The sequence below is a fragment of the Magnolia sinica genome, chromosome 2 (genome assembly GCF_029962835.1).
Source record: "Magnolia sinica isolate HGM2019 chromosome 2, MsV1, whole genome shotgun sequence".
In the NCBI taxonomy this organism is placed as follows: domain Eukaryota; kingdom Viridiplantae; phylum Streptophyta; class Magnoliopsida; order Magnoliales; family Magnoliaceae; genus Magnolia; species Magnolia sinica.
The window spans coordinates 41,319,627-41,344,193 of NC_080574.1; the positions used below are offsets into that span (position 1 = coordinate 41,319,627).

General features: G+C 42.0%; 1 protein-coding gene across 3 annotated transcripts; it reads left to right on the top strand.

Moving 5' to 3' along the window:
• Window positions 1–1,658: 1,658 nt before the first annotated feature.
• On the top strand, window positions 1,659–21,525 carry LOC131237024 (pentatricopeptide repeat-containing protein At3g54980, mitochondrial-like). Of its 3 annotated transcripts, XM_058234639.1 has the most exons (3): window positions 1,659–4,483; window positions 19,908–20,249; window positions 20,341–21,525. In XM_058234639.1, exon 1 carries the CDS (start codon window positions 1,727–1,729, stop codon window positions 4,373–4,375), a length of 2,649 nt encoding a protein of 882 aa, XP_058090622.1. In that variant the 5' UTR covers window positions 1,659–1,726; the 3' UTR covers window positions 4,376–4,483; window positions 19,908–20,249; window positions 20,341–21,525. The 3 variants fall into 3 exon arrangements, with proteins under 3 accessions (XP_058090622.1, XP_058090621.1, XP_058090623.1); XM_058234638.1 differs by having other exon boundaries at window positions 19,908–21,525; XM_058234640.1 differs by lacking the exon at window positions 19,908–20,249.
• Window positions 21,526–24,567: the final 3,042 nt, after the last annotated feature.

The window sequence follows — 24,567 nt, forward strand, 5'->3', positions numbered from 1 at the left end:
CCCAACAAACTACGAAATTAGACATCCTAATCCTTGAAATTTGTCTGGCCCACAGTAAAATAGGCTACATCACAATGGATGTATGGTGCAAGCTTACAGCTCATTAGGAAGGGCATGTAATGCACACATCAATCTGGACCTTCCACATTTTGTCATCCTTGTGGGATTGGCCGGACGATTTTCACTCTCTGATTTTGCATGCTGAATTTCGTCCGCGGAAAATTCTCTCAACCATCCACTCGATGGGCACCACTTGGATGGTGATAAGACACCGATCTAAGAGATTTGCAGATCTGTGTCATTTTTATGCTGCTCATGACATTTAAAGATGATCTGAAGCGTTAGATCAAACAGACTTTTAAGTTTCCCTACCATCTGCTCTCATCTTAGACTCGGATCGCATAGTGTATCACACAACACCGATCGTAGGTAATGTCTGCCGCTGGAAAAGATCTATGGACCCACCATAATATGTGTTTTGTCCACACCGTCCATACTTTTTTCCAGGTCATTTTAGCGTATGAGCCCAAAAATTGAGGCAGATCCAACTGTCAGCTGGACCACACTATAGGAAGTAGTGGTGATTGAGTGCCCACCATTAAAAACTTCTGAAGGGCTACAAAAGTTTTCGATCAATATGATATTATTATTTCCCCTTCATCCAGGTCTATGTTATAGAATCAACAGGTTGGATGGAAAATAAACATTACAGTGGGGTATCAATAGTTTTAAATTGTGGACGTTCAATCGACCCTGTTTCCTGTAGTGTGGTCCACCTGAGATTAGGATCTGCTTCTTTTTTTGAGTCATGAACTAAAAATATTTAAAACAATGAATGGACGGAATAGATAAAACACATATGGCATAGTAGGTTAACAGAGCATTTCCAAGTAGCACATATAATCGAGGGTGCTGTGTCTACCACACACAATCCGTGTCCAGGGCTGTCAATGGGCCGGGCTTTGGGTAGGTCTTGGCCTGGATTTTAAACTATTTCGGGCCACCTTTCTTTAAAATTCTGATTTATAAGCCCGAGTGGGGCCCTTGACACCCCTATCCGTATCCAGCCCCTCGGAGCCACGGTTTAGCGACGCCTGCTATCCCGAATACAGCAATGTGGGTTGGAATACTGGACGTGAGGCCATATCGGATTATGAATTGTATATCTACTCCGTCCATCCGTTTTTTCAGCTCATTATAGAGAATGGACCAAAAAATTAAGCAGATCTATATCTCAAGTCGACCACACCGCAACAAACAGTAGTCATTGAACGCCTACCATTATAAAATTACTACAGTCCACCGTAATGTTTATTTTCCATCAAACCCGTTGATAAGGTCACTAAGATCTGGACGAAGGGAAACACAAATACCAGCTTGATCAAAAACTTTGTGGCCCATTACAAGTTTTTAAAGATCACTCAATAGTACGTTTTTTTTTTTTTTTTTGTTGTTGTTGTGGTATGGTCCACCTGAGTTTTGGATCTGGTTCATTTTTCGATCCATGCTCTAAATTAATCTGGAAAATCGGATAGACGGCGTAGATATACACTGGATACATCGAGGTGGGTCCCGCGATCAGGGTCCCACCCACATCGCTCGATTCGGGGTCGCAGCGAAGTCGCCGCCCGGTTTTACAGACCGCGGTAGAAACTGCCCTCGTTTCTCTGTCAGACGCCACTACTGTTTTTTCACAGAGAGAGAGAGAGAGAGAGAGAGAGTCCGAATGAGGTTCTCAGCTTCTTCAGCGTTCTCACCACGGCTGCCTCGGTTATGCATAAATCCAAGCACTCTCCGTTCAACCTCAACCTTCTGCCCTTATCCTGCGCACCCTTGCGAGCAAACCCCTCAACATTCAAACTTTCAACTGAAACCCTCCTTAGAATCAGGATTTCCGGATAAACCCATCTCAGAAACAGGATTTCCAGAAACCCCTATTACAGATACAAAATTTGTAGAGAATCCCACCTCAGAAACTGTAATTCCAGAAAAGCCCACATCGGAAACTGTATTTCCAGGAGAAATTCATCGCCCCTCAAACCTTGTCCTCTCTCAAGATCATGTAATAGAGGTTCTTCTCAACAACCGCGACAATCCCGAATCCGCACTGAGATACTTCCACTGGGCCGAGCAGCAGCGAGGATTCATCCGAGGTGTCGATTCCCTGTGCACCATGCTCCAGATCCTGATACAGTCGGGGAAAATCAGCAAAGTTCGCTGGCTTTTGCAACGGTCGATTTCAGGCAGCTCCGGTCCCAGTCCAACCGTCCTAGTAGATCGTCTGATAGAGGTCTCCAGAAGGTGCAATTCCAAAACTCCTTATCTATTCAAATTAACATTAGATAGTTATGTGCGGAATGGGCAGCTCAAAGAGGCTATCGAGTGTTTTACTGCGATGGTGAAAAATGACGTAGTCCCCGGCATTAGGTCTAGAAATATCCTCTTGGCTGCTTTGGTGCGATCAGATATGATTCTGGAAGCTCGGGAGTTGTATATGGAGATGCAAGATAGAGGAAGAGATTGCAATTCTTTTACTCTCAATGTGATTATGCATGCTTGTTTGAAAGAAGGGAAGCCTGAGGAAGCCGAGGAGTATTTCATAGAAGCAAAGTCTCGGGGATCTGAGATCGATGCTATTACATATAGTACAGTGATTCAGGCAGTTTGCAAGAAACCCAATTCAAAGAGAGCTTGTGAATTGTTGAAAGAGATGAGAGATTTAGGTTGGTTTCCGTCCGAGGCTGTATACACGAGCGTAATTGGAGTTTGTATGAAGCAGGGGAATATGGTAGAGGCGTTGAGGTTAAAGGATGAGATGATAAGAAGTGGACATCTGCTGAATTTGGTGGTCGCGACAAGTCTGATAAAGGGCTATTGCATTCAAGGTGACTTGGATAGTGCTTTGGACATGTTCTCCATGATGGTTGGTAGTGGGATTGCTCCCAATGGTGTTACCTATGCGGTCCTGATTGAAGGTTGCTTTAGAAATGGGAATATGGAAAAGGCGATGGAGCTTTATGGGCAGATGAAAATGATGGGGATTTCACCGAATGTTTTTACTTTCAATTCGTTGATTCGGGGGTTCTTGGGAAAGAAGATGTGGGAAGAGGCGCTGAAGTTGTTCAATGAGGCAGTTGAATTTGGAGCAGCCAATGTTTTTACTTATAACAATCTTATATATTGGTTGTGTAATGAGGGTAGAATGAGGGACGCTTGCGATTTATGGGATAAGATGGTTCTGAAAGGAGTGGCACCAAGCATTGTTTCATATAATAACTTGATACTCGGCCACTGCAAAGAAGGGAATATGGTTGAGGCATCTACCGTGTTCTCCCAAATGCATGAGGAAGGTATCAAGCCCAATGTTGTAACCTACACTACTATGATGAATGGGTATTTCAAAAAGGGGGAGTTCAATCAAGCATTCAATCTACATAACCAAATGTTGGACTTGAGGATTGCTCCCAATGATTTCACGTTCAACACTATCATCAACAGGCTTTGTAAAGCGGGCCGGACATCTGAGGCAGTTGATATGCTCAAGAAGTTCGCAGAGGAGGGATTTGTTCCCATCTGCATGACTTACAACAGCATCATCGATGGCTTCATAAAAGAGGGCAGCATGAACTTGGCCTTGTCGATGTATCACCAAATGTGTGAAAGTGGGGTGTCCCCTAATGTCTTTACGTACACAAGTTTCATTGATGGGTTCTGCAGAAATGGGAGTATAGATCTTGCTCTGAAGATGTGGAATGAGATGAAAAACAAGGGTCTCCAATTAGATGTTGCTGCGTATAATGCTCTAATCGATGGATTTTGCAAGAAAGGAAATATGGACAGCGCACGTGAGCTTTTCGAAGAATTGGTTAGAGTAGGTTTGGCTCCCAGCACCGTCATTTACAACACCCTGATTGGTGGGTATAGGAATCAAAACAATATGGAGGCAGCATTTGATCTGCACAAGAGAATGTTTGAAGAGGGGATTCCTTGTGATTTAGCTACTTACACAACGTTAATAGATGGATCACTGAAAGTGGGTAATATCCTCTTTGCTTCGGAACTCTATGCTGAGATGCTGGCCAAGGGAGTTGAGCCTGATATCATCACGTTTACAGTTCTCATAAATGGTCTATGCAATAGTGGACAGCTGGAGAATGCACGGAAAGTCTTGGATGACATGGATAGAGAGAAGAAGTGTCCTAATGTTCTTGTTTATAACGCCTTGATTGCGGGATACTTCAGGGAAGGCAATATGCAGGAGGCTTTTAGATTACATGATGAAATGCTTGATCGAGGCCTTGTGCCTGATGATGTGACTTATGATATTTTGGTGAATGCAAAGGTTGAAAGCAACGTCTCCCTTGCTGGTAGATGAAGCTTTGGATTTTCTCGAGATAATTTTATGTCACACCCAAGCAAAAAAAGCGTGGAAGCATATGATATTTATCACCGATGCTCAATCTTCTACCATTTTTACATGAAGGTAAGGAATGCGAGCACCCTTTTTGTTTCTTCTGTTTGATTTATAGAGGGATGCTAATTCCAGATGCTCCACCTTAAAGTACTAGACACAAACACAACATGTGTGTGATACAAAAGATGTTTGTCAGGTCCAGGATGTTTATCAATTGGGACCCTCAATGCATGCATCCCATACCATAAACCAGGCTGGCTGGCACGTCAGATAAGCAACACATGTACCTTTAATGCTGACCTTCGGTGATCATTTTGCTAACCATAGTCCACCTGATGAATGGAGCAGCTTCAGCTTTATTTATTTATTTATTTTTTAATTCATAGTAGGAACTAGGAACCACCCTATGAATTCCCTCTCCTGAACAGGAGTACCATGTTGGTGTGTGGTAATGTTTGTGTTTAGCTCTTGAAATTTGGCCCTCCGGAATCAACATTAAATGTATTCCATGAGTAACATTATCTTTGTTCAAGAAGTGTCAATATTTTTGTCGGACTCTTTCAAAGGAAGGTTGGGGCCAGTTCGCGCATAACTAAGATTGTAAGTGGAACCATGGTTCTAGTGTTCAAGTTGAGAATGTAATAATAACTGGTCCCTAATCCTATGACCATGTTGCTTGGGAGTTTTTACTTTCTAGCTTGAAAAATGTGGTTCGGTTCAAAATATATGAGGTGGATTAAAGAATGCATTTCTTTTCTGCTTCATTTTCTATCCTTTTAATGGATCTCCACCGGGCTTCTTCTCTAGTTCTAGAGTTATGAGGCAAGGGGACTCTCTATCTCCATTCTCTTTTCGATTGTGGGCCTGTGGCAGAAAGTCTTAGCATGATGAAGGATATGTAAATATGTAATCAGCAATCTGAAGTGTATACATGTAACTGCAATGGAGGCCAACGTTTATGTATGAATCAAATGCATTCGTTACCAATATTTTAATAATGGGTGCTTGTCTTTGTTCTCCCTTCCTGAGGTCAAGGGTCTTTGCTAGTTGAGGGTCCTTGGGTCTTTTGCTTCAGTCCCCTTTTCTCCTGATGCCCAGCCCCTCAACCTCATCCATGGGTGTGGAACCTAGTTTGGGCCTGTTGATCCCCATCTGCATGGGAATGCTTTGGATGTCTCTCCCCTTCAGGTTGCTTTCTGTCTAGATGAATCCCATTCCCCCTTTGGTAACTCTTTCTCCCCGATCCTTTCCCCGGGCTCTATGGAAAGGACTAGTGGCTGCAGTTACGGTTAAGAGATGGTTATGGGATGCAATGTGTCACATGGGTAGACTACTTGGGGTGGTTTTTGGAGATCAGGATGGGGATTATGTTGCCACGTTCCATCTTATGAAGCAAAGAGGTATTTAGATCTCGGCCAGGGTGGTGTAGAATAGATCTCTCAAGTATACTAAGGGAAGTAGAGAACTTGTTAATCTATGAGATGATCCAAATGAGCACTTCGTTGGGTTTCCTTGGGGTGGAAGGAGAGGGAGATGGGTTAGGAAGGTTATCCCATGAGGATCCTTTGTTAGGAAGGTTATCCAATGAAGATCCTTTCTTGAAATGTTCGTGGGTTGGGATCAGGGTATTTTGTAATGGTAATGGTGGCTGCAACAACCACCACTTTCACATTTATGATATGGGCCATAATGCCTGTTATAGTCTCTCTCCTTCTTCTTCTTCTTCTTCTTCTTCTTCTTCTTCATCTTCTTTTTAATTTTTTTTTAAAATTTTTTTTTAAAAAATTTTAAATTGAAAAAAAACCTGAAAAACTTGTATTTACGGGGGCATAACGCGCCGTTACATTGGTCGTAATGGTGATTTTGGCCTTACGGGTCATTTTTTTTCCATAATGGCCATTATGACCACATAATGTGTAATAGTCACCATTGTTACCTTTACGTAATGGCTTTTACGGCTCCGTAACAGTTGTTATAGTACACCATGGTTCGGATATCCCCAGAAACACATAAAGTTAGGTTAGTTCTCTAGAAAATGAAACCAATTATTATTGTTGTTCAAGAATCTAAGCTCAAATCTATTGATAGGAGTGTTGTCAAGTCCATTTGGGGTCGTAAGTCAGTCCAATGGGCTTCTTTGTATTCGGTAGGGGCGTCGGGGGCATCACTATTATGTGGAATCCCTCACTTTGGAACAAGGTAGATAGTTGGGTGGGGTCTTTTTCTGTTAGTGTTTTCTTTTTGGAGATTTTATCAGGCTCTTAAGTGAGTTTTTTTTTTTTTTTTTTTTTTTTTAAATAAATAAAAAAATTTGTTTTTTCCTTTCCAGGGTCTACGACCCTAAGGGCCCTTTTGGATATCACCAAATAAGTTGCTTTTTAACTTGTGTTAAGTAAGTTACTGTTTTTTCCTTAAAGTTAGTTTGGTGAGTATTGTTGTAAAAGTAACTTATGTGCCAAAAGCTACTTATCTTAATAAGTAATTATTTTTAGCTTCCTTACTTATAACTTTTCAACTTGTCTTTCTAAACTTGTCTTTCTCATAGTCCATGTCAAAGGAGGCTCTCTCTTATAGTCCATATCAAAGGAGGCCCCACGTGGTGGACTGTCCACATTGAAGGTGGGGCTGACATAGTGGACGGTCCACATAAAAATGGGCCCTACATGGTGGATGACCCCATATTAATGTGGGCCCACATATGGATGGTCCACATCAAAGGTTGGCCCATAATGATAAAAAGTCCACATCCAAAGTGGGCTGGTATGATGGACGACCCACTCCAAAGATGGGGCTTATATGATGGACAATCTACATCAAAGGTGGGTTCTACACAAGGTATTTCGTACCGGTATCGGTTGGCGTAATGGTGCCCACCGATACGGATACGGGGGCGTAACGGTGTAATTTTTTTTTTTTTTTGCCAAAAAAATATGAAAAAATATGGATTAAATCCGGAATATTCTAAGTATTCCAAATATGTATTTATTTATAATTTGGAACATGTTTATGGTGGTGTAACGGTCCACTCTTTGGTGAGAATGCTATATCGGGCTATCTAATAGATTTATGAACCTGAAAACTTGGAATTAACTGCAAACCTTTTATATTTAGTTTTCTAACTAATATATATATATATATATATATATATATATATATATATATATATATATATATATATTTACAATAATGAATGCAATACCAAAACATCTTATATTTTCTAGTTTTCCTTTTATTTATTGTGCTAGTGCATTGCATACTTCGTGACTCGCATACATTTCAATTCAATATATAGATTTAAGGACTTTTGTATCCTATTATGTAATTCATATATCTAACAATTTGATATCATTTTCCTCGATAGATCTTTAAAAAAAAAAATTAAATAAAATTTTGGCAAATAGTATTGTCAATTCGAAGCTGATTAGGGGACCATTTGATGCCCTAAACTGGCCTCAAATTAATGCATTCTATTGGCACTTATCCCACTAATGGATTGGTGGACATTTATTGGACAATGAAAAATGAAAAATATCAAACGGTCCTATTTCAAAAAACAAGTGTCTACAAACTAATAGTGAAAATTGTTCAAACAATTTAATTTTGGGATTGTGACTTAGCAACAATGGTCCCAAAATTTAATTGGTTAATTTTGAGTTGATATATACCTCATGTATAAATTTTTAGGGCCATGTACGTGGGGTTCACTTGATTATGTATTATATATACATGTCATCCATCCATTTTGTCAACTCATTTAAGGTATTGGAAAAAAAAAAGATAGGTAAATCCAAATCTTAGGTGGACCACTAGTGGGCCAGGCGGGCCACCTCGATATATTTGTATATCCATGCCGTCAATCCATTTTGCCAACTCATTTTAAGGCATGGTCCAAAAATTTAGGTAGATTTAAATCTTCAGTGGACCACTAGTGAGCGTGCCTTTAAAAGTGGGGCCCACCTCAATGCATTTGTTGTATATCCATGTGGTCCATCCTTTTTGCCCACTTATTTCAGGGCATGGACCAAAAAATGAGGCTGATCCAAATCTTAGGTGGATCACAAAATGGGTCTAAAGAAGATTTTAATGGTGGGCATTCAATCTCAACTGCGTGGTCCAATTGAGATTTTGATCCCTTCATTTCAAGGATTATGCTTTAAAATGAACTTGAAAAAATATGGATGACATGGATTTACCATACATAAATCAAGGTGGGCCCCACCCCACGTAATAAAATAGTGAGTGTGCACTATGCAGCGTGCACTGCAGATTATATATATATATATATATATATATATATATATATAAAAGAAAACTGCATGGCTGTGAAACAGCCACGCCATTCCGTTCATTTTTTCTGGAAAAAGAAAAGAAGAGAGAGGGAAATGAAAAGAAAAGAGGGAAAGAAGAGAGAGGGGACCGAACCGAGAGAGAGAGAGAGAGAGAGAGAGAGAGAGAGAGAGAGAGAGAGAGAAGGGCAGCCGCTGCAGCAGCGCCGTAACCGTAGCCACATCAGCAGCCACAGCCCCATGATAAGAAGAAGAAGAAGAAGAAGAAGAAAAGAAGAAAAGGGTTTTTTTTTTTTCATTTTTCTTTAGGGTTATGGACCGTAACGTTTGTTATGGTACCATAACGGCTGTTATGGGTTGTAACGGCCGTTATGAACCCAAAAAACAGATGTGCCCCGTTTCGGGGCCAAATCGCGTAACGGTTGATGCCGTTACCATTATGTATCTGCCGTTACGGCCGAAACGTAACCAATTTGGGATACCTTAGTTCTGCATGATAGGCAGTGGACATTGAAACTGGGCCCCACATGATGGATGACCCATATTGAGTTGGCCCCACATGATGAATGACTCACATCCAAGGTGAGCCCTCCATGATGGGTAACCCACATTGAAGGTGGGGCATGCGTGATGGATAGTCCACATCAAATGTGTGCTCCACATGATGGGCAATTAATAATGGTGGGCCCCACATGATGGGTGGTCCACATCAAAGGTCAACCTTAATTATGAGTGGCCCATATCCAAGGCGGGCCTTGCATGATGGACGACCCACATCAAAGGTGGGCTCCACATGATGGGCGGTGATATTGAAGGTGGGCCCCACATGATGGACAATAACATTGATGGTGGGCCCCCCACTTGATGGATGTCCAACATTAAAGGTGGGCCCTACATAATGAATGGTGCATATTAAAGGTTGGGCCATAGTGATGAATGGCCCACATCCAAGGTGGGCCCCATTTGATGGACGACCCACATCAAAGGCAGGGCCCATATGATGAATGCTTCAAATCAAAGGTTGGCCCCACATGATGGATGGTGGATGTGAGGGGGCCCAAACAGACTTGAGGGATAATTGCTTATTATATATATATGAGAGATAACAGAAACTTTCATTAAAAGAGAAACAGGGAACAACCAGCCCGCTGAGATAGTGAGTTAGTTAGGTCCATACAAAAGAACATTACAATCTTTTAGAGGAATAACAATAGAAGCCCATTCGAAAATATAGAACTGAACCCTTTGCATAATGAACTCCCGCCCTTTAGACCCCCCTCTAAAACATCTCCCATTCCTCTCTTCCCACACCGCCCACCAAATAGCTGTAAGAGATAATCTCCAGATAATAGATTTCTGCTTACAAAAGGAAACCCCATGCTAGGCCATAAGCAGCTGACCCGTCGAATTGGGGAGGGCCCACGAAAGATTGAACCAGGAAAGAAAACAAGACCAAATCTGGCCTATGAGAGGGTAGTGAATAAATAGGTGATAACTGACTCTTCCTCTGCCATGCAGCAAAGACAAATGTTGGGAAGAATCATACCCTTTTTCCTCAAATTATCTACCGTCAACACTTTGCCCTTACCTACCAACCACGCAAAAACTGCAATCTTCGGGGGAATCTTGTATTTCCACAGCTTTTCAGTCCACACTTCTTCTGTCATCTGAGAGTTTCTGGCACAAAAGTTATAGGCTGATTTAACCGAGAAGAGGCCCGATTTATCTTGGATCCACACCAATTTGTCGATGTCTCCTTGGATGGGATTACCCTTACTAATGCACTCCATGAGGGCCGCATATTCTGATGTCTCCCAATCTTGGAGATTCCATCTTAAGGGCGGATTCCACACAACCTCCATTCCATGAAAATCATAACTGTCGGCCACCGATATGAATCTATTAGGAGCTAGATGGTAGATGTTTGGGAAAGCACATTTAAGGGGTTGATCCCCTACCCACACATCTTCCCAAAACTGAACTTTGTCCCCTTTGCCGATGGAGAACCGAATGCCTTGATGTATCTCCTTCATGCTTAAAATATCTTTCCATTGGGCTGAAGCCCTATACATTGAACTATCTCTCGTCCACCACCCCCCTGAAGATTGACCATATTTACTCTTAATCAAACGGTTCCAAAGAGTATCTGGTTCATTTCCAAGCCTCCAGGTCCACTTCCCTAGGAGAGCTCGGTTCATGCTTCTAAGATCCCTCACACCTGCGCCGCCCTTGTGCACATTCTGACACACCGTCTTCCAATTCACCAAATGAAATTTCTTCCTATCTTCCTTGCCATGCCAAAGGAAGTCTCGTCTGAGTTTTTCGAGCTTGCGTAAGATTGCATTCGGACATTTGAACAAAGACATGAAATATAAGGGCAAGTTAGAAATGACTGCCCCCCCCTAAGGATAAGTACTTGCATTTCCATCTGGCTAGGAAATGTTCAAATCTGTCAATAACTTTGTCCCACAATGACTTAGGAGGCTTTCCTAAACATAATGGAAGGCCAACAAAGGTAGACGGGAGATTACCGATCGAGCAGTCGAAAGAACTGGCAAAGAGAGAGGTCTCAACATCTTCCATTGCTTATTATATTGACAACCAAACATGCTTTTCTACTTTTTGGTTGATAAGTATGTTGGTTACCAAACATACTTACCGGTTGAATAAGTAAAAAACCAAGATAAGCTACTTATGGTACAAGTAGCTTATCCAAAGTAACTTCTGATCCAAACACCCCCTAATCATCCTGCCCTTTCCCATCACTTTTGGGAGAACCTCTCCTTTGTCTATGAAAGGTGGTAGCTCTCATGGTGTGTGGGAGATGACTTTAATGTTGTTTGGTTCGCACATGAAAAGTTGCATGGTGGGAGGGTGTCTGCTACCATGCGGGGCTTCTCAAATTGGTTCCTCAAGCATAACATGGTGGATCTCCACATGAAGGGTGTGAGGTTCACTTGGCCGAGTGGCCAGGCTTCCCCGTTCATGTCCTTACTGGATCATTTTATTGTTTATGCTGACTGGGTTCAACATTTCCAGTTTTCCACCTTTCTTGACAGTCTTGGTCTTCCTAGGTCTGTGTCGGATCACTGTCCTATCCTGCTGGAGGTTGAGGAAATGAACTGGGGTCCCAAACCCTTTAGGTGTGAGCTAGCGTGGCTTGAAGTAGAGGGTTTTCGATCCTTAGTGAATGGTGGTCTTCTTTCGAGATTGAAGGCCGAGTAGGCTTTAGGCTCTTCAAAAAGCTGAAATTGTATGAAGCTAAGCTTGTCTCTTGGAAGCATGAAGTTTTTTTTCTCTCAAGGAATTGAAGCTGGATTCGTTGTTGTTCAATATCCAGTTGCTGGATATCGAGGAAGGAAGTTGTTTACTGTTTGATCTGGAGCAAGTGGAAAGAGATGAGTTTTCTTTTAAATACCAATCTAGGGTTTATGAGGATGCGATCAAATGGTGTCAGCACTTGGCTAAAAGAAGGTGATAAAAACACTAAGTAATTTCATGGCGTAGCCAACATCAGAGCCAGGGCCAATTGCAACTCTTCCTTGTTAGTTGATAGGGTGAGATTGGTTGACAAAGGCCCTCATTTGTGAGGCCATTATGGATTATTTCCGCTCTCTGCTCTCGAATAAGGGCCTCTAGAGACCTTTCCCTAACAATTTAGCTTTCAATTTCCTCTCTTTGGAGGAGATTGAATCCCTGGAGGTCCCCATTCATTTAGAGGAAGTCAAGGAAGTTGTTTGGGCCCTAGGTAAGGACAAAGCCCGGGCCCCGATGGTTTTCCTTAGGCCTTTTTTCAATCCTTCTAGGATGTTGTTCACCTTGATCTAATGTCTTTGGCTAATGAGTTCTATGATTTTGGTCGTATTGTGACCAAGTTGGGATGTTCCTTTTTGGCTTTGGTTCCCAAGGTGGAAGGCACTAATAGTCTCAAGAATTTCAGGCCTATTAGCCTCATTGGAGGTCCTTATAAGATTATTACTAAGATTCTTGGTCAAAGGATTAGGGCGGTTCTCCCTAAGGTATTTTCCCCTTTCTAGAGTGCGTTTATTATTGGTAGACAATCCTTGACAGTGCCTTAATTGCCCATGAATGTCTGGATTCTTGTCTCAAGGTAGGTAGTTAGGGTATTATCTATAAATTAGACTTGGAGAAAGCATAGAATCATGTGGATTGGTCTTTTTTAAATTACATGTTTTCTTGCCTGGGTTTTGGTGTGAAGTGGAGAATTTGCATCCAAAATTATCTCCGTAGCAAAATTTTTAGTGATGGTCAATGGATCCCTGTTTAGCTTTTTCAAAGCCACTCAGAGCCTCCACCAAGGGGATCCTCTTTCCCCCTTCCTGTATTGTGGTTCTTGAGGCTATTAAGTAAGGTATTAAGCAGAGGCCAGTCTGAAGGTTTATTTGGGGGTTTCCATGTTCCTAATTTTCCTGAGGTTATTAACCACCTTTAGTTTGCAAATGATACCCTCTTATTTCGTGAGACTTCTGAGTCTAAGGTTGCTTACCTTTAGCTCAGTATTGGTTGGTTTAAGGTAGTCTCTGGCCTAAATATTAATGTTTCTAAGTGAACATTTGGTGTCAATGTTTCCTAGGAAGTGGTCGTCCAGCTAGCTGAGTTTTTCATTGTCTGGGCTGGCTCCTTCCCCTCATCCTATCTGGGTCTTCTGTTGTGCTTAAGTTAGCTAGAACTCCATCTTTGGGAGAAGGTGGTGGAGAGAATGGAGAGGACTTCTTGTGGCAAGGTGGTACAGCTAATAGGAAATATCACCTCTTAAATTGGAAAGAGGTGTGTTGCCCCATTAAGGAAGGTGGGCTAGGGATTAAAGACCTCGAGCTTGTCAATAAGGCTTTGATGGTTAGGTGGGTCTAGAGATTCAGTGTAGAGAAGTCTAGACTGTGGAGAAGAGTTGAAGTGGCAAAGTATGGCTCCTCCCATTCTGTCTGGTGGATTAGTTCCATATACAGGGCCTCATTTTTGTGGAAATTAGTGGCCTGGCTCTCTCCTTTATTGGTTGAGGGCTTTAGTTTTGTCATTGGGGAAGGTTCCAGGGTGAGCTTTCAGGATGATATGTGGTGCAGGGATTCCCCTCTTCACACTTCTTTCCCTGCCATTGCCAATCTTTGCCCTGTGCCTAGTATTTCGATTGCCAACTGCTTCTCTCTCTAGGGTTCCAGGGGTGCATGGTTACCTCGTTGCAGAGAGTTGTCGGATTTAGAATTTGGTGATTTGGTTGCCCTTTTATCTCGTCTGCAGGGGTATGTGCCGGTTCCTGGATCTAAAGATTCACTGGTTTCTCACTTTCCGAAGTTCGGGGCCTTCCTTGTCAGGTCACTGTTTGCGTCTCTTTCTTGGTCTGGTCCTGCGGCTACCCCTAGCCACATGATGTTTGTTTGTCCTATGGAGGTGTAGCTTTTGCCTGACTTGTTGGGAGAAATAGGATCCTCACCATCGATAACTTGCACAAGAGATCCCTCATTCTGCCTAATGTGTGCCCTCTGTCTTTTTTTTTTTTTCCAAAGGCAACGGTTTATTAAAAGGCAAAAGCAAAAGGGCAAAGCAGCTCTGCTGAGATAGCAGAACAAGGATTACAAGCCTAAAAACAAAAGATCACAGCCCTTAAGGCTAGGAACATTAATAACCCACTTGTTAGTGCAGAAGAATCGGTTGACCACTTGTTCATCAATTGTTTTCTCTCACATTGTTTGGTCTGGTATCCTTAGATCTGTCAATGTTAGCTGGGTGATGCCCTTCTCTATTGATGTAAGATTTTGGCCTTGGCATTTTGGTAGGGGCAGTCTTCTCAGAGCCGCTAAGTGGAAGGATGCTCTCCTTGCTGCCCTATGGTCCATCAGGTTGGAGAGGAACAATTGGGTTTTCTGCAATGTTAAAGGTTTTGGAAGTGGACTCAGTAATCGGGTTGTTTTGTATGTCAGGGAATGGGCTCCCTGAGGTTTTTGGGTTTTCTATTTCTGGCTGGGGTATAGATTTGCCTTTTCTTTTGTTTTGTTTGTTTCCTCTTCTTTTTTCCCTTTCTGCCTCTCAGCTTTATTAATGCATCATCTCCTATACAACACACACACACACATATATATGTGTGTGTGTGTGTGTGTGTGTGTGTGTGTGTTGTATGGGAGATTTAAAAGTTTTCACTTTGCTAACCTAGCTACTGGAGCTTTGATGCCAATAACTGGATGAACTGTGGATTGCCCAAAGTCTACAATATTCCACTACCTTCGTGTAGTGGAATATTGGAAAGCATTGCTTTGAATTTGACACAGACCCAACATTCACTAGTTCGAGGCAATCAAGTCAAGGTTAATCCTTTTCTTTTAGGAATATTGTAGGAACTGTAATCTCGCAGCAAAGTTTCAAGGATTGTGGTGCTTATTGTACATATCTACAACCACCATAGTGACTGTGGCCCGCTGTATAATGCTTATTGGAGACTATAAAGTACAAAGTGTTCCAACTATCAAAGAACTTGGCTATGGGGACAGCAGTGAGGTCTGAAACCTTCATTTATTCTGGAATTTATCTAGAGAAATGCACTCTCTTTTAAATTTAAATTCTTCACAAGAAGAAGAAAGATGTAGCAGGAAAAATTTCCTCCTTTTCAGGGTGGTGAATCAGTAACTCTAAAGAGGTTGAAAGAATCACTTGATGATGAGGTATGTTTGCATGATATTAGCTTTTCATGGTGGAATTTTCCTGGATTCTGCACATATGGTATTTCTAATCTTATGTATGGCATTTCTTAATGATGGTTATCTCATGCATGTAGTTATATACCATGTTTTAAATATCGACGATATTGACCGATATATCCCATGATATATCTTGTATCCCACCTGTGCGATACGAAATGCACAAGTAGCGTCGATATATCCCACATGTTCGATCCAACGAGCATTTTTAATTTTCAATCCCTTTTTTGTTGAAATTATGTTAAATCAGTGTCAAATGGTTATAAATCTATTGGTTATTCATGTTTTGCATAAAAAAATCATGGAGTTGGAGCTTTGATTTCGATATCCATTGGTTCTTCACGTTCTCCTCGTTTTTTTTTTTTTTCAAAATTTTCCTTCAACAAGTTGTCAATTGAGACTAATTTCGAAGCATTTAGGAGTATTTGATGAAATAATCATTACATACACTCAAAATTTGAAATTTGAGTAAAGGTGGTCCAATTTGGGAAAAAATTGAGAAAAATTCAAAATTTCTCCAATTTCTCCCAAATTGCTTGCAATGTTACACTGCAAACATGAAATCAAACATGTATGAGGGCTGATCTACCGATTTGTCAATTTTCAAAAAATAAAAATTATTTTATATATTCTTTTTCGAAATTTCCCTTCAACCAGCTGTCAATTGAGACTAATTTCGAAGTATTTAGAAGTGTTTGATGAAATAATCATCACATACACTCTAAATGTTATGCATTCAATTTTAATATAGTTGCATTAGTTCAGTCAAACAACACAATTTAGGATCCTATACAAAGAAAACCTATTACGTGCAATTCTTTTTTTAAGATGTTATGATTTAAAAGTGTGTATTAAGGTCTTTTTTAACCATCCCCGAAGTTTCATTGAAAAATTCAACCATTTCCCGAATGTTTCCCCATGTTTACCAGAAAGTGCGATAAATTACCCGATACAAACAGTATATCCCATGCGATAACCGATACTTATTTGTATTCCAAGGATGCGATATGTAACACAATATCGATATTTCGAACACTGGTTATATATATGAGGATTTGGTGTAGATGGATATTGGAGAAGGGGAATAGTAGAGTGATCAAGTGTAGAAGGGAAGAAGATCTAATCTGAAATCTTGAAACCCTGCACATTTCACGGTGGATTGAGTTCTAAAGGTAAAATCAAGGAGAAAGTTGTCTTCTTCAAAAACTCATTTAATAAAAGTGTTTGATGATGCCTTCTCCACAATTGTTTGTGTGGATGCATTGATACATCCACACGCGCACGCGCATGCGTGCACACACACACACACACAAAAACACGCATCATCATCATCATCATCATCATCTAAGCCTTATCCCAGCTAATTGGGGTAGCCTACACGAATCCTGTTATGCCATAACTCTCTATCATGGACCATATCCTCAGTTAAACCATAGAGTCCTCTAGTCTTCTCATGCTGCCTCCATGCACGCACTTTTAGGCCTCCACTTGCCCTTTTAGAGCCTTTGACTTGAACATACACTTATATACACATTTACACAATCCAAATCTTATTTGTTAAGGCCACTTTACACATTAGACTCCTAATGTCCATATTAAGGCCTCCTTAAGGCCTAAAGCAAATGTAAACATGAGTAAATTTTAGATCGATTTCTCCTGAATCAATCCCACCTCTTAAAGGGAACTTCTCCCCAAGTCCAGGTCTAAACCATCAATGTGATTGGTTCATCTGTGGTCCATTTCACAATGTTACATCATTAGTTTCTGATTCTATGCCACCTTGTCACCCTAGAATGATCTTACCTGCATCACATGACATATACAACACGTCTTTTATGCACAATTGCGTACCTAATTGGTCATCAAACCTTTGATATTACTTCCAAAACATGTGGTCTCCATAGTCTTTAGGAATGGCGACACATGGAAGTAAATGCATAAAATTTGTAATTGTCAGTTCCAATTTTCTTGAGACAACCAGGGAAGTTGACATTGCATTGGGCTCCTTAGATCGTCCATTTGGGCATCCATTGAAGGATAATCATGTTCCTCTTGCCATTTGGATCTTCCACTGGCGCTTCCTTTATCGGTGATGAGGTATTCGTCGATCTTGTCATATTATCCAAACCACGTCATAACATTTTTTTAAAAATTTATCTTTTAATCTTTTTCTCTTGATTTCCACTATCAATTTTGGTGTAAAATCCAACGGACCTAGAAACCTTCCTAGATCAACTTCTTTTTCTTTTTTTTTTTTGGGGTTAAATTTGGGAGTATCCGTTTTGATTTTGTATGCCTATTCATGGTCCATACCATGATCTTTGTTATCGCGTCATGATCACTTGTGGGCATGGTGTGGCGTAATGGTTGTTACAGGGCCGTAAAGCCATTACATAAAGGTAATGGCTTCAACCATTACACGTTATGAGGTCGTAATGGTCATAACAGCTGTTACGAAAAAAATTGACTTGTAACCATTGTTAACGACCTGTTATAGCCCCTGTAAAGGCCATGACAGCTCCGTAATGGTTTATTATGGGGCATATACAAGTTTTTTGGACTTGTTTTCAACATTATGAGGTAGATACATGTTTTCCGGATAAATATATATATATATATATATATATATATTCTTTCAATAAAAAAAGAGACAAAAAAAGAGAGACCGTAATGGCCGTTACGGGTGCCGTAACAGTCATTGCGATCCATATCGTAGAAGTAACAGTGATGTCCATTATAGAGACCATTACCATTACGGAATACCTTGCTCATGGGTCTAGGGCTTGAAATTCTCTATGCTGTTCAGCTTGCAATGCGGGGCAATGGAATGAGTTTCTTGTGGTGTTTGATAGACTCATCACCACTACAAAAGCCCATGGTTTCCACATATCTAATCAACTCTGGCTAGCTCAGATCTATTGATTTAACTTTGGCATAACTCGGATTTGTTGATTAAATTCCAAATCTTGTGAGAAAAACTGCTAAATGTAACCTTTTCTTTGTCACATATCATCCTTGGATGGTTCCCTAATCCCTTTAGTTCCACCATGATCAACCATTTGATTAACCGTAGAGACACTTATGCATCAATTTGGATCAAACAAATCGTTGGATCTTTGCAAGGACTCCTTTGGATCAACTAGAGGTAATTAAACCCCAGATCCCAAAGGGAACCGCTTTGATACAATTGACATGGATGAACCACTTTGATACAATTGACATAGATGGATATTGAAGGAGTATAATAGAGAGAGAATAGGTGAAGAAGCAAATAAGATCTGACCTGAGATCTAAAATACCCAAATGTTTCATGTTGCATTAAGTTCTAAAGATAAAAGCCAGAAGACAACTTTCTTACCAAAAAGGAAAAAGAAAAAAAGAACCTTTTTATTAAATGAAAGAGGATTAGTGCCGCCTTCTCTACAATGCCATCTTCTCTAAAATCACACACATGTATGCGTGCATCTATGTATTTATGCATTTATGTATATGTGCACAAAGGTCTCACACGCAACTAGTTGGACTGCTGAACTACGGTCCAGCTAGCATAATCACGATTTTTTTCATGCATATATGACATCTAGATCGGTTCAGCAAGTCTGGCCCACCATCAAGAGCACCTGATTCAAAAATTAGGAGGATCCACTCATCAGGCCGGCCATACATCTACTTTGGATCAAATCGGTTATCATTCCAGTATTTTATGTCGACTGACCCACACAACAAGTGGATTGACATGCATCAACAGTTATACACCAGTTGGAAAGTAACTTATCGGCCAACTAGTTGAATGTGAGACACACAAATAGATAGGGAGGGATTCTTTAAAGTCTCCTCAATCATCTAGGGAACACCACTTATTCTCATGGTCCTAGAATCTCTGGTTCTCTTCTCCTTTTTGCATATGATACCCAAAATGCTACTTGTCAAGAGACCTTTTCGGTACCACAAGTAGTGCAAAAAATGATGGCTCCTAATGGAAACATTCCTTGCGTCATCTTTTAAGGCAAAAACCAAGGAGCACATTCTTTGTACATGAGTACACAGCTTAAGTGTCCCCTCTTACCTCTCATGCTCTCATGGGAGGATTGTTGTTGTGATGCGCAAGCATCCTGCAATTCCTGCTCTCAACAACTGCTCAACTCGCCGTGTGGAGATGGCTTGCTTTACAACTTGGGCTTTTGTCTTCTTCCTCCTCATTGGAGGATTTGCTATCTCCTATCTGTATTACCTGCTAAGGCTGCCTGCTCGCTCTGCTGATCAGGCCAAGGCCACCTCAATGGTTGAGATGATCTCTCAAGTTATTGCTGCACAATGGGCCAAGCCAATCTGTCATGCTTAGGCATGGCTGCGTAGTTGCTCCAAACTCCCATCAGCAGGCTCGGCTCTGGCATGGCTTGAATTGGGAGTGTGGTGTGCTGCTAGATTCACCCTTATACTTGGGAATAATATCGGCTTTAGCTGCTTGATCCTTTTGTGCCTCGGCCTCAACATGTACAGCTTTTGCCGAAACTGCTGGCTTATACAGCTCTGTGGTGAAGGTCAGCTCCTCTGCTCCATTACTAGTGCCCACATTGGTTGTGAATTGATGGCCTCCACGGCTGCACAGTAGTCTTCAAAGGGTCTGGCTCGGTTATCAAATGAACCATGCTTGTCATCTTTGTGGCCTCCCGATTCATGATGTCTTCAAGTTTCTGAAGGCGATTTCAACCGCTTGTTGCTCAGCGCATGCTATATTGCTGCCTCCTGTTGCTCTGCCAGACGAGCCTCAGCTTCTGCAGCGGCGTTGTCATCCAACATTTTCTTTAATAGCTCTTTCTCGGTTTGCCTTTCTTTGGTGTGGTGGGTGTGCAGCTCGGCATTTGTCATCAACAACCTAGTGCTCAGCCCCTATGCTGTGCTTGGAGTATTCATCTTTATCATGAACCTGCAGGTTGTAAAGGTGGTGCCTATAGGACATTCTGGGTTGCGCCATTGGCTAGACAATAGTGAATTCTTCCACATTGGTCGCAACACTGGCAGTTGTATGCTCAGCTGACATCATTGTCATCTGAAGTGGATCTGGAGCTTGATGAGCCGCTGGAGTTGGAACCGTTGGACGTGGAATAATTGCTAGCATCATCTTGTTCTTGGCCTTGGTTCTCGGCATGTGGTGGCACTTCTTGGTCATCATCTTCAAACACAGTGCCCCTGCTTGGGTCATGTTTGGAGTCTTCCATGCTGTGTTCTGTTTCTGCTGTGATTGGGTTGCCGGACGAGTTCTCGTAATATGGATTCCTTTCTTCATTGCCCGAACCCTTGTTAGGCACCATTCTGCCTGGAGCAGTCAACACATCATCCTCACAATGGTTGTGAAGGTCCAATCTCTGGGGTACTCTGACCCAATGCAGTATCTGATTATTATTTGATTGCTTGTCTACCACCATCATATTGAACCCACCTGAATTCTACGCCCACTTGTTGGTTTTCCCACCTCGGTAACGACATTCACACAAGGTCAGCTGCAGACACTCCTAGATGTACTCGGTGATACTGTTGAGCATACCCACACACCCAGTGGTAGGTGACCAGTGGCTTCCTCTATTAGTCATGTATCGCAAACTGAGCCCAACTCTGTTGTACAAGTCCTACAAGCAACTGCCTCCAGGTGCCCGCCTAGTGGTTTGGTTCGAAGTCAGCGTCACGAATAACAATCAGCATATCCGACCAGCATAGAGGGATCTCTTGGTCATAGCCCAGCTAATAAGCACCACGGCAAAGATACTAAGGCTCTCTCCAAAATTCATCACTCTTCCTTACTAGTAGCATGTGTGAACAAGTGCTGATCAAGTATCCATTTTCCTTCAGTGCTGTGACCCGTCATCACTCTCCTGCCTGACACCAGGCTGTGAAGGAACTGTCGTTGTGGCACATGGTCTGAATTCTTCAAAAGGATTTTGGTGGGGATAGCTTCTTCCGATTCATGAAACAGAAGAGCGACAAGCCGGTTGTGCTGTGCAAATCCTGGTAGTTATCCCCATTCGTCCAGGGGAAATATATTCATGGGCGAGCCACATAGATTATGCAATGGGTAGAAGGTATCTGTAAACTCACCATAAACAATACAAAATCGACAAAGGAATAAAAATGGGTGCTTACCCAGGCTCTTAACATTGATAGTGGTGATCGCACTCAAAGCCATATCGATGCTTGCCCAAGGCTGGAGGGGCCAAGGAGATTTTCTTCCTCTCCCCTATCTTGCTGGCCATCACAAGAGTCTACAGTTTCTCCGTCCGCTTGATGTGAGCTTGGTAACGCAACTTAGCTTATCCAAGTAGCCAGGAATGCCACCAGCTCTCCTTTGGCAGATAGTTTCTTATTCAGCTCTGCTGCCACTGTGGAGGTTTCACCAACCTTCTCCTTCCCCTTTCTCAAGGCTGGGGTATGCTCTTCTGCTTCTTCACCTTACTTTATCCTTCAAGCCAGAGACGGAGATCCAGTGCGTCATCGAATACTTGGCTGTGGAAACGGGATAAATTCTTCAGACTGGCAAACACTTCAACACCACTCTGGAATGTCATGGCTGGCCATTCACCAAATATTTCAGTTCTTCATTGCTGGGGTTAAAGCTGGGCATCAGTCTGGATTGGATCAGATTGGGTCCAACTTGGCCCGATCCGAAGTCTCAATGGCCTGACCCGAACTCGATCCGATCCGGGACCAAGTCCGTGTCACTTGACTCGGACCGATCCGATAGATGGTTGACCTAACCCGAACCGAGTCCGACTCGGTCAGTGAAACCGAGTCGGATCGAGTTCGGTAGGATTCGGATCGTATGAATTTAATCCAACTGTTTCATGTGGTGTGGTCTACTTCAACCTTTAATATATTGCCTTTTTGTGCCCAAGGCCTAAAATGATATGTCAAAATGGATGAATGGCTTAGATAAAACATATACATCAAGGTGGGCCCCACATGGCTCTGAAAGAACTCTCCAGCACCGTATATATACTTTTACCGGGCATATGTTACGTGCACTACACGAAAGTCTTGTGAATACTTTTCACGCAATTGCTATAAGCCTGTAACGACAGTAGCAAGTTATGTGGGTCTGATCATGGGGTATGTGTTATATCCAAACCATCCATCCTTTTGGCGAGCTCGTCATAAGGCTTGGGACGAAAAATAAGACAGATCTAACTATCAAGTGGACCACACGAAATGTTTAACGGTGAAAATCATTCTCTGCTGCTATTTGTGGTGTGGTCCAGATGATCTTTGGATATTATTCATTTTTTGGATAATGCTCTCCAATGATCTCTAAAAATATATGAACGGTGTAGATATAATAAATACATCACTGTGGGGCCCATATAACTTTGATCTCCTTTGAACCGTTCGTACAACTCGGAGCTCGAGGAGTGTCAGTGTCGTCTTTGCACGCCACGTACCTAGCTAGCTACAACTAGCCTAGGCTGGGGCAGTAGTTGGTGTCAATGGTGTGGTATGACGCCTCTAACAGAAAGCAGTAGTGGTGTCGGTGATCTGTGGGCCCCACCATGATGTATGTATTTCATCGATGTCGTTCATCCATTTTTACAGATCATTTAAAGGCTTGATACAAAATATTAGAGGGATAAAAATCTCAGGTGGACCACACCACAGGAAAACAATAATGATTGGATATCCTCCATTAAAATCCTCCTAAGGCTCCGGATCGAGTTGGATCTAATTGGATTGGATCCATTCGGATTAGGTTTTAGACCGGATTGGTCCGGATTGATGACGACCCGATCCCGATTTGAAAATCATTCGGATTTGAAATATCTAACTCGATCCGTACCGATCCAGACCGTCGGTTAGGTTAGGATCGGGTCGGATCCACCGGATCGGATCTGTTTTGCCCAGCTCTAGCTGGGGTGTATTCGAAATGGAAAGTGTTCATTGACGGTGACCAAAACTCTGTCAGAACCTAGAAGGTTTTAGTGTGCTGGAAGAACCAACTGTCCTTGCATGATTTTCTTTGTAAATGCCGTCCTTCTTCAAGATGACCTCTTTGATTTCTAGCATTCATTTTGCCCGTGTCCAATAGTTATAGATGGGCGTGGCAAGACCCGTTGGTCTGGTGTTGCCTCTCTAGTATTGCTTCTTGGTCCAATCTTTCTCCCTGGCCCCAGCGAACAACTTTTGATGCAATGTCTGGTAAAGGGGGCCATTGCAGCTTTGACCTTTGATCTAGGATAGGTTAAGAGTACCAAGACCTCGTACTCTAGATTCCCACCATTTTGACGGCTAATGTAATCTAGGTTGCCACAGAGTAGTCCCCCTTCCATGTTGGACTGCTTGACGGTTAGGATTCCTTTTGTTTTTGTCTTTTTGTTTGTTTGTTTGTTTGTTTGTTATTTATTTATTTATTTATTTTATTTTAAATTTTGTTTTTGTTTTTGAGGGCTAGGATGCCTAGGCCTCACTGATGCAGAGATCCCAGCCCAGCCACCGGTCTTTGGTGCCTAAGTGTCTTGATCCCTTTGCTTGCTACAACACTCGAGGAGTCGTTGAAGTTTACACTATGGAAAACAGCTCCATCGGTTGCCAGATGTTTGGCGTCTGATCTTTCTTCTATCCCTCCTTCCTAGCCTGTCTCTAGTCGCTTGACAGCCTGGAGCTGGATGATTTCTTCCTAGAGCCCGATGAGCTGCTCCGCTGCTTCTTTGGCCTCAATGAGGGTAGAATGAGGGAAGCTTGTGATGTATGGGATAAGATGGTTCTGAAAGGAGTGGTACCAAGCATTGTTTCGTTCAGTAATATGATACTCAGACACTGGAAAGAAGGGAATATGGATACGACTTCTACCTTGTTCTCCCAAATGCACAATGGAGGTATCAAGACCATTGCTGTCAGCTACACTACTCTGATGGATGGATGTTTCAAAAAGGGAGAGATTGATCGAGTATTCAGTCTATGTAACTAAATGTTGGACTTGAGGATTGCACCCATTGATTTCATGTTCAACACTATTATCAACAGGCTCTGTAAAGCAAGCTGAACATCTGAGGCAGTCGATATGGTGAATAAGTTCACGGAGGGGTTTGTTCCCCTCTACATGACTTCAACAGCATCATTGATGGCTTCATAAAAGAGGGCAGTCGATATGGTGAATAAGTTCACGGAGGGGTTTGTT